Source organism: Pezoporus occidentalis, unplaced genomic scaffold (assembly GCF_034315485.1).
Source record: "Pezoporus occidentalis ecotype Australia unplaced genomic scaffold, CSIRO_AGI_Poc_V1 ctg81, whole genome shotgun sequence".
In the NCBI taxonomy this organism is placed as follows: domain Eukaryota; kingdom Metazoa; phylum Chordata; class Aves; order Psittaciformes; family Psittacidae; genus Pezoporus; species Pezoporus occidentalis.
This window is the reverse complement of record NW_026916170.1, coordinates 8,024,678-8,035,363: the sequence shown is the minus strand read 5'-3', so window position 1 is coordinate 8,035,363 and position 10,686 is coordinate 8,024,678. Positions and strand designations below refer to the sequence as shown.

The following is a 10,686-nucleotide window of genomic DNA, read 5'->3' as shown; positions in this document are numbered from 1 at the left end:
TGCCTGACATGTGTCACAGATCTCAGGGGAACAGAAAACTTCTGATGCTCTGACCTGAAGTACCTGTTTACCTCAAAAACACAGCTCAGTAACCTGTGCATGGAAGAACTCTAACACAGGAAGGGTGCCACATTACTGCAATGGCCACAGGCTTCAATATTGGACTTTGACTAATTGGGGTATGTTAAAGTTAATGAGGCTTATTTGTCAAAGTGCTATTCAGAGCTCCTAAATGTCAATGCAGAAGGTAACCATCACCAATGCACTATGCTGGAGCAGCACCTCTCTCTCCAGCTGGGTGCAAGTGTGGGGTAAGCCTGGGTTCTGCTCACATTTTCACTCCCCTTCCAGGTTACCAGGCCTCATGCTTCCTCTGCCTTCTCCTGCATAATTATAAATGGCAGTAATCCCAGACTTTAAACCTCCTCTTGTCCTGAATCCAACACCTTTCCACTCTAGAAATGTGTATCTTAGCACCCCTGTGACACAGAGGTCATGCAGCCCACCTAAGGATGCAGCCCACCACTCTGCCCATGTGAAGATGCTGCCCATGTGATGTGATGCTGCAGCTCAGGTAAGTTTGTTGCCTTCTGCAGGCTCTGGCTAGTGTCTCTTTCCAGGCTGAACTGAGATGGTGTTTTGCATTTGTTAAACAGAAAGCAAATGAGATGCTCCACAAGTTGTCTTCACGCTGTGGTGGTGTGTGCATGTCATATGGAAATCTGCAGCTTTTTCATTCTCTCATTTTGGGACGTAAGAAAGAGTTATCTGACATTTGTTCTACCTGCCAAAGTAATCACCTTATGTTTTGCTTCTTTGTTACTGCGTGAATAGCTAAGAATACTCCAGAGCAATACTGAAATGATTCACAGTTTCCCAACTGGATTTAAACTTCTAGAACAAACAAGGCTGTCAGGTAATAAAAAGGATTACTTTCTACTGCTGCTTCTGGAAATCTTACTGCTATCAGCATGTTGACTCTTCTTCAAAAAGCTATTTGGGATTTCCCAAAGAGGTAGAATTTTTTATTGCAAGGCTATTAGCAATGCATCTACTGGTTCCTATGAAATGGACAGGAACACTCTGTGCTTACTAGATGCCTTGGATTGGAACAGGAAGTGAGCTATTATTTAACGTGGTTTTCACTGTGAAGAATAGGAGGAAACTCTTCGGTACTTTGGTAGAAATGTGATTTGACAATGATGGGCTGAAGGTCTTGCTTATAGCATTATAAAACTTTCCTGGTGCAATTCCTATCATAATGGCAGATAGATGCCTGAAGAGGGATTCCGTTTGAGTGACATTGTATCTGACTGTAAAATTTTCTCACTGTACAAGACTGACATGTTATTTGGCAGTGGCTTTAATAGCCTCGAGCATGTGCCACTGCTCTAGCAAAGAATAAATGTAGTACAAGTTGACAACACAGAGAAGGCAAAGTGTCTGGCATCACAACTTGTCTCACTGTAACCAGGAGAGCTTCAGGACTGGTTGTAGACTGGTGCATAAGGATTATGTACATTCAGGTCCCATCATTAGAAGCACTGAGAACTCAGACCCAATGCTAATAAGGTCATGCTCACAAGGTAAGAGCACTATGGACACAGCAAAAATGCTTGCCAGGGGTTTTGTGAAAGGCTGATGCTGCTCTCTCTCACTCGGTGCCTTAGCTGTGCTCCTACCAACTGTTGCCAGCTTCTCCTGTGACTACTTCACTCTACTAGTTCATGAATGTTAATTACTTATTGATTAAAAAAAAACCAACAAAACAACAACCAACCAAACAAAAACCAACCAACCAACCACTGACCGTTTTGGACATTGGTAGACTACTTCACATATCAAGCTTGTATTTAATAAATGTTGCAATTTCTTAACTGCCTTAAGGAGAAGATGTGTTTGCGGTTTAAGGATTCTTAATGTAGTTGTACTAAATTCTTATATTTGCTGAAATATAAAAAGTCTTCATTAGTACCTATTATAAAAGTGAGTATTGACACAGCAGATGTCAGGGTTTTATTTGCCACTTCAAAACAATTCTTGCCTCTTCAGGATTCCTTTACTTTTCACAGTCCTAACAGGTAGTACCAAAGCCATTGTGATTACAGATATTTGAAATGCCTTTCAGCAGCACTGACAGTTTTGCTTTGCTAAGCTTCTAAAACCCATATATCCTTCTGTATCTGGCATCTACAACAATATAAAAATCACCTAAACGTGGATAAAAATGATCTGTGTATTCTAGTCCTCCCATTATTTGTGCAATGTGTGCATAACCATAGTGTGTTCCCTGTCACAGTCACAGTTTTGCTTGGTTAATCAGCAGACAGGACAAGCCCGCTTAACTGGAATAAAAGTGAATATTCAGGTGGCCTTTATCATGACTGTTTCTTTAGTGAGAAATAGCGAGAGACTAGAAGCGAGAATCTTGTCTTAACACAGTATGTAAGAACTGCAATGAAAGCACTGAGCTGTGACATGTAGAGAAGTCAAAGATACTTTGATCAAGCTGAGAACATGTAAATTAATCAATTCTGTAAGAATATTTATTCTTTTGCCCATGCAAACATTTTAAACCAGACCTCTTGAAGCAGTTTCTTATTCCTCAGGAAAATGTGTGTTTCTTACCCCTAGGACATGCTGAATTAGAGAAAGACTGAACTTGAAGAGGAATCTGTTAGGTCTAGGAGAGTGAAAGAGAAAATATTCATCATGTAAAGATGCTGTACAAGTGAAGAAATCTAGGACTCTTTTTTCCTAGCATTAGTCATCTTATTGGGGGGTCAGAAATTGCAGAGCCTAAGGGAGGTCTTTCTAGTTGAGGGCCTGGTTTGGTTTTCTCCCATCTGAAGTATAAACTAGAAGCTATTTGAAATGTGTTGAAAACTGGAGATAGTGATTTTCTGTTTGCTGATCAGTTAAAGACTATTTTGGAGAGTTTGAGTTAACTTTTGGTTCTAAATTAGCTGTTTGCTCCTCCATTCCTGAACTGAGTGAGAAAAATCAAAGAGCCACAGGTACTTACATCAGTACAAGGTTTTTAACCAGTCTATAAACACTTATGCCTGTGTCTTGCATATTGATCTGGTGTAGCTGTCTGATAGAGAAATAATGAAAATAATGCAGACTATCAGCAGCTTAGAAAGTATTAGTTCTCTCCATCAGTAAAGTCAGGAAAGGTTGGGGAGTTTTCTTTATCTTTCTCTTTTCTACTTTATTTACTAGTGTATGGTTGTTTGGGGCGAGAGGAAGGGAGCATTTAGTATTTCAAATGCATCCAGTCATCTGTAAGTGAAAATCTAACTCTGTGGAAGCTAATGAGAAGACATGCATATTTTCTTCACTGCTAGCCTGTGCTCCTTAATTAGCCACACTCCCAAATACTTGCCCTATAACCACTCAAAATCCAAAGGCAAGAACTTTTGATTACAGTGCTGGATGTGCTGAAAATTACAGCAGGTGAGAAATTTGGAATCATTTTGAAATTGATTACGTTTTGCTCTGTGTACTTGTGGGCACACAGTGCATATGTATAAAATTATCATTCTCCAAGGCAGGCGGGGAGGAAAGGAAGAGAAAGGTCACCCTTTGAGTAGCCTTGTGTTTCATACAAGATGTCACTCTCTATGTGACATGTGTATATATGCACTCTTCATTTGCATGGGGTGGTGACAAACAGATGCTGTGTTCAATGTGCTTCCTGTGCAAAACAGTAGGTCTGAATAGATCTGATTATATTCTTCGACCCAGCAGTCACTTTCTTCACCTTCCTTCTTTGTCAGTAGGTCAAATGAGCTTGTGAGGCCTCAGGCTCCCAGGAACAGAAAAGCAAGAGGGATCCCTGAAAGCCATTCCAATGCTGATTTGGTGGCCAAGGTGTTTTGACTTGCCATCATTCTGAGGCACCCAAGTGAGGTGTGCTTTGCTGCAAGTCTACTTTTAAAGCTTGTAGCATTTTTTGGCCTCTGTATGAAGCTTTTCTTCAAGAATTATCCATATTGCTTAGCTTCCATTGTATGGAGTTAATATTTTGAATCCCACTTTTGAACAAAATCGAGTTGTTTATTAGACTTCTTAGGGACAATTCATAACATTTTATTTAAACTGTAGTAGAGCTTCTACATAATGACCCTGAAAGATAACACCTTCTGTTTGGATCCATGCTTAAAAAATAATATTATCTTCCTGTTCAGTAAAGAATCTATCCATTTTCTTCCTCATCCACATGACAGCAGTACCTGTACTGTTACCTGGAGACCTGCTCACTGTGAATGAAAAATAAGCGGGGTAGAAGCCTAGCAACTGTAATACCAAAAAGTCCATTAACAAAGTGTTCACTCAGAATAGTTTAAGCACCACAGATTGCATTAGCTTGTGTAAGGTTGGTACAGTGGCTGCCGGGAAATAAATTTGACATCAAAATATTTTCCCTAATGCTTGATCTTCACAACACAAAAAAAAAATTCTCACATCTGGGATACAGAGCTCAGGCTTTCTGGGTCCATGTCATTGCAAGGTGGCAGCCACTCTGCCAAGTGATTCTTGGGTGCACCCATGTCTGAGGCTGGTCAGTGACAAGTGCCTGTGGACTGACTCCTGGGAACCTCTGCACCAAGTGTGACAGATGCCCAGGATACCAGGCTGGCAGGAGATCTTCAGGATTTACTGCCAGGGCATGGCCAGGTGGGTTTGCACTTTGAAAGAACAGCTTGGATCTGCAGTTTCCCCATGGGCCTTGTGCCTTCTGGCTTACTTAGTACATACCTGAGCTAAGAGATCTTGTATTTCCCTGACCCTGGGGAAAATGGAATGAGCCCTCTTTATAGCCAAAAATGCTAGAGAAAACTGAAATTGCAGCCTGACATATGTGCCACCAGTTCTAGCGTGCCTTTTTCTTTTAAAAAAGGTATGCTGTAGCTGTGTATGCGTCGGGCAGAAAGGCAGTATTTCTCCCTGTAGAGGCAAACTTTATATAAATTTACAGCTCAGCTTTCCAGTTCAGTTTCCAGTAAGTTTGTAGCCCTAGGAAAAAAAAAGGAAGGACTCACTCCCCATTAGCCCAGTTAAGTCTAGAGAAACAACTGGTGCTCAGGGATTTGCAAAATTAAAGGGAAGGAAAAAACCCCAAAAGGTGGTTTCAAGGACATCTATTTTCTTTGGAGCACTTGCTGTCCTTGTGAACTGCAGCAAACATATTGCTATATTGCTCCTGGTGTCTAAGTGGCAATTAATATTCTGCACTAAGTGCATTTGACAGGTGCAAAGTGCTGCCTAAGAAAATTGTCACCTCATCTTTACATTAGCATATTAGAGCAAATGTTGACTTCTCAGGTTAAAGCTTGGTTTTGTTGGGCTGAGCTCTGTGCAAAGGCAAAATGTCTTGGGAAGGTATGCGAGAGCTGAATGTTCAGTTCGGGCCTGGACTTTTGAATAGGCAAATCTGGGGGCAGAGTGGCTCTTTCTATAACCTCATTACTGGACCACATTTCCAAAATAGGGAAGAGTATTGCATGACTTACCTTTTTTCTTCAAGATTTAATCTTTTCTTGGTTTTCACAGAAACAGTTCAAATATCCCAAAACCTGCATCTCCCATTTTATCCTCACTCAGGTGACTTGCAAGATCTGAAGATACTGTTGCTCAGTGGAAACATGAGGCATACCAGCACGGAACCACAGTTTCTGGACTTCATTACAGTATGTAAACTGAAGCTTCTGGTTTTAAAAATACTTCCTGTTTCTAGCCTAAAAAAAAAAAACAAAAACAACAAAAAAAACAAACAAAAAAAAATGAAACACACACACACAAAACCAACCAAAAAAAAACCACCACCACAAACAAATTAAAAGAAAAAACAAACAACAAAAAACACAAAAGAACAAAGCCATGCAAACTCTGAGCAAATTACAACAGGTGAAATTACTGAAAATGGGTATTCAGAACATGACAGCTTGTTAGGAAAGGGTTAAGGAATAGTGAGGAGTGAATATAATTAAGAAAAGGGAAAAATGTCCTTTCTTCATTATATTTGCATGAAGTATCTACTAAGATAGACCATCACTCTAAGACCAAGAGACAGACCACTCAGCAAGCAGTTTAAAATGGTACCAAATGTTAATAACTCTAAAATGAACCCCAAAGACATGTCTAAGACCTACAACAAACTACATTTTTATAATCCCTGGAAGGCAGAAAAGGCTTATTTGTTATGTCTCAGTGGCATCCCACTAAGCAATTCCAGCCTACATATTTGTTCTAAATTGACACTTCAACAATTTTCATGATTACAGAAAGCACCACACCATGCATCGGTTGTTCTGAACCCATTAAATTGCAATTTGTTTTCTGCATGTTGGTTGCTGAAAGCCCAAGAATGTTCTGGAGTAAAACAAGCCCTTCCCTGTGCAAATAATCCCTTCACTTTGCCAATACTGTATTTCTCATTTCAAGTTTTAATACCAGCTGTTCAAACAAACTTTCTTATTAGGCAAAAAATACAAAGTAGGATTTGTATTAAGGAGTATCATAAACATACACGTTAGTGCCTTTTGTTGGTCAAAGGCTTCAGTGTCCACACAGAGTATCTTCCAAATGCAGATTAGATAATGGCATAGTTGTATAGAAAGTTTTATTCTTGCCTGAAGAGGAAAGCTGTAGGAATATGTGTATGGTATATCTTTCCCCCAAAGTCTCATGTACTACTGCTTTTGTCAAAACAAAACAGAAGATGCTGTTTGTTTAAACCCTCTTCTGTGACAGTGAGTGGAAATGAGATGAAGAAGCTTGCCAGACAGGTTTACTATTTCAAATACGATTTTTTTTTTTCTTGAGGACTGCAGTTTTCCACTGTTCCTTTGATCGCCAATAGGTTGTGGTCTCTGTAGGGTGTGGTGGTGTCCTCTTGACTGCTGGGGCACAAGGCAGCGGTACAAAGTTACCCACACACCACCTTTCAATTTTTCTTGCTGGGTGAACCAGCAGCTCCCTCCATAGCAGTGCCAAAGCTGGCGCTGCTGTCATCTGCTCAGCTGATAAAAAGATGAGCTAGGAAACCAATTGCTCAAAGTTGATTTTGTTCTTAGAAAGAAGCCAGAAGTTGCTACAGAGTTTCTATGAGCTGGTTTTGCCATGGTCACAAGAGATTTTAAAGAAAAGAGAATGAATTTAAGGATGAAGCGTTATCCAAACTTCTGGTGTAGTCTGTGGAAAAGCTCTGACACGGTGAGTTGAGGGAGGAGAAAGCGATTGCCTTTGCTTCTTAAAAAGCAGGGAGGCTCTAAGACGCCAGCAGCGGACAGACCCCCGGGATATGAGAGGAGCTGGTTGCGCGGCAAAACACGGCAGCCCGCTGGCCTTGACCTAACCCTGTCACCCTCAGAGGAACCCGAGCGGGGCGCACGGTGCCTCCGTGTAAAATAGAAACAGCCACGGCAGTAACAGCGGGGTAGCGGGCGGTGCACGAAGGGTACAGCCTGCACGGCGAGGGGCGGGGAAGGGAAGTAGTAAGCCAGCAGCGATCGCCCCGACGGTGCTGCCTCTTTCCTCCCTCTCAGTACCGCTTTGGTGGCGGAGGTAAACGGGGCGTTTGTCCCGGGAAGGCACGGCGGGGCTGGAAGAGCCGCCGGGAGGGAAGGCGCCGCTTCGCCCCGCGCTGCCGGAGTTCGCCCAACTGCTGGCGATGGCGGGCGGCCCCGCCTGAGAGCACCTGCCGGCAGCCACCGGCTCCCCTCAGCTCTCGACGCCGCCATGGAGAGCCCCGCGGGCGGCAGCGCTGCCGCGGAGCCGTCGCACCCGTGCGCGGAGCTGGAGCTACCGGCCGCCGGCCCGCCCGAGGTGACAGGAGGAGGGGAGACGGCGGAGGTTAGCCCGGCAACCGCGAGGTCGCGCTGCCTTCGGGCCGTGTACGTGCTGAACGACCCTCCCAAGGTGGGCGCCGGTGCGCGGAGCCCCGAGGGCGGTGCGCGGCAGTGCCTGCTGCGGGCCTGCGAGGCCGAGGGGGCTCAGCTCGGCACGGTCAACTTCGGGGAGCTGGACTTCGGGGAGACTGCGGTGCTGGACGCCTTCTACGACGCGGGTGAGCAGGTTGGGCTGAGGCGGAGCCGCGGGCGGGGGCTCAGGCTCGGCCTTAACGGGTGCCGCGTTCCCAGGGTATGTGGGGTCCCAGGTGGGGAAGGGCCGGTAAAAGTGGTGCCGGAGGGGTCAGGGAAGAGGAGGAGCGGGGCAAATGTGAGACTGTGGTGGGGGTCTTGAGATGAGAGGGGGTATGGCGACAGGAGAATGGCTGCGAGGGGAACCTCAGGTAATAGGAGCAAGAGCCCGGTTTTCAGGAGTGTCCTGCACATGGCGGAGGAGAAGGTGTGAGGACAAAAATCTGGCCCTTACACCAGCTCGTTCAGTCACCGCTTTGTGATGCCTCAACAGGACTTTGGCAGGACTGCAGTACCAACTGAGCCTTAAGGAGTATCAAAACTCTTGCTAATATGTTTTGCTAAGAACCCTCTGACAGCTGGTTGGGAGTGAGACACAGCATGAAGACAGGCCAGCTAGAAGTCTCTGATCTGGGTTGGCCAGATGTTTCATGTTTATTGCTCTAACTCAAGACCTGGACAGTGAGATTGACTTGCATGCAGACAGCATCAGAGTGATCCAGCATCGTTCTGGACAAGGAAGCCTAGAAGCATGCCCTGATGAAGAAGCCTTCTGAGTATTGCTCACCATGTCCAGGCTCCAGCTGGTGATGGGTATCTGATAGTTCAAAAGAAAGCTGTTGTCCTTACTCATCAAGACCCATCTGGCTAGCTAGGCACTGTGGCAGATAACTGTGAGCTTTTTGAGCAAGCAGAGGAAGCCCCGACTCAATAGATATTATTAAGACCAATCAAGGTGAGTATGTGGACTTGTTCCAGACATGCAGACATACTTTTTCCCGTAACTGCATGAGCAGGCATTGGGAAAGTGGGGGATTCACAGACTCCAAAAAGGGAAAGTCCAATGTTAAGTCCATGTTGATATCCATTCTCACAAGAAGAAACTTTTTTTTGCTCATCAGATGTGTTAAAGAACACTTCTTGAAACTTAAATCTTATTTTAAATTCTCATATGATGATGAGTCCATTTCATCCTCTGATAAATCACCCAAATATTGAGGAACATTACGCCCTTGGTTGTTGTTTAGCTTCCCGGTCAGGGGATTTTATTTTATGTCTGCTAGCAAGGTTGACAAGTGTGTAATAAATATTTTCTTTGTGTGTCTTAGTACACAACCATGAAATTTCTTTGTGTGTTGCCAGTATTTTTGTAGCCCTTCTGAAGGTAAGCACAATGTTATACTCATCAATGCATAATTATTTCTTTGTTTCTACTAATAGCCCTATTAATGTATTATGCACACACCTGCTCTGCATTGTATTGAGAGCTTGAGACAGTTATCTAAAACTTTTTTTCAAGTTGCTGCATTCTGAAGTGAGTGGGAATGTGGCCCACCCTTGTAGACTTTAACATTCAAGTCATCTTGTAGGACCAAGATAATTTTATCAGTGATTAATATCACTTTGTAATAGTAAAGTCCCTTGTTACTTGATACTCACACTACACTCTTATTTCCAGGTTTAGTCAGCAAATACTTTAGATCATTTTCACTGTCCATTAAAGACTAACTGAATAGTCCTGAACTAATTTAATAGTCCTGAACCAGGAACTGTTCCAAAGGAGACTGTTCAAAATAAGTTTTGTGTGTGTTTCTTTTCAGTAACAACATTTTGAGATCAGCGGGGAAGCAGTTTTTTTATTGGTGTAATGTATGCCTTTATTTGGCAAAGCTTTTGGTCAAAACATCCTTTAATGACAATTTATTTGTATTAAGAGAAACTCAATTATATTTGCATTAGTTGCAACTTACCCTGAAAATGCAGACAGCCTTAGTAATAAAAAAGCTGTTAAGTATAAACAATAGTTTTAATAGAATATTTCTTTTGCTCTTATGTTGTTTTAGTATTTTAATAAGTAGGTCTTCTAGCATTAACATTTTAACTAGCTTTTTTGGTTTTGTATTGCTGCAGTTACTGTTGCCTATTCAACTGAATGTCTATGTAGTTCCCTTTTATCTCTCTTAAAAGTAGTCAGGTTGTACTGGCATTTGTCCCATTGAGTTTTCCCAGTTTCTAAGGTGTATCTAACACTGTTGTTCAGAGAAATACTCAGTCAGAAGCTTTAAACTTCTAAAATTTAAACTTGCAAAATTATGCTGGTACACTGACCTGAAGTGTCTTTATCTTAGTACTTGCTGCTTTATTTCCTCCTGCTACATGGTAAAGAGGGGGAAAATTCCTTTAGCAATATTGTGTGGAGTATTTGCATCTTCTTGCTTCATTCTGCAAAGGGACAAAAAGTATCCATTACACTTTTATATTCCGTTCCCCCCCCCCTTTGTTGTTGTTCTATTAATTTATTCTTTCTGGTGTCAGCTAGCACTGGACCTAAATTTCATACTGGATTCTCATTACAATGGATTTTAAAGTGCTCTAGTTCTCATTTTATATACAATGATTTGTCATTTTTTCCTTAGAGCTTTTGTTGCATACTTCTTTTCTTGCTTTCTTGTTCTGTGTTCTTTATTGGTGGACTCTCCCTGCTTGATATTTTGAATATGTATCAAGCTCCCTGCTTGATATTTTGAATATGTATCAA

At 42.6% G+C, this 10,686-nt stretch overlaps 1 protein-coding gene across 12 annotated transcripts in view; it reads left to right on the top strand.

Annotated features, from left to right (window-relative positions):
- The first annotated feature begins 7,255 nt into the window (after positions 1-7,255).
- Positions 7,256-10,686, top strand: part of MAP3K15 (mitogen-activated protein kinase kinase kinase 15) — a 91,183-nt gene continuing 87,752 nt past the window's right edge. For 4 of the 12 annotated variants that reach the window (XR_009961804.1, XM_062603726.1, XM_062603723.1 and 1 more), the window contains exon 1: positions 7,256-8,074. Coding sequence is in view for 10 of the 12 variants with exons in the window: in XM_062603726.1 (XP_062459710.1) it covers positions 7,747-8,074 (328 nt within the window). In the remaining 2 variants the exon portion in view is untranslated. The remainder of the gene's footprint in view (positions 8,075-10,686) is intronic. The other 8 variants (XR_009961803.1, XM_062603722.1, XM_062603721.1 and 5 more) reach the window with 5 other exon arrangements.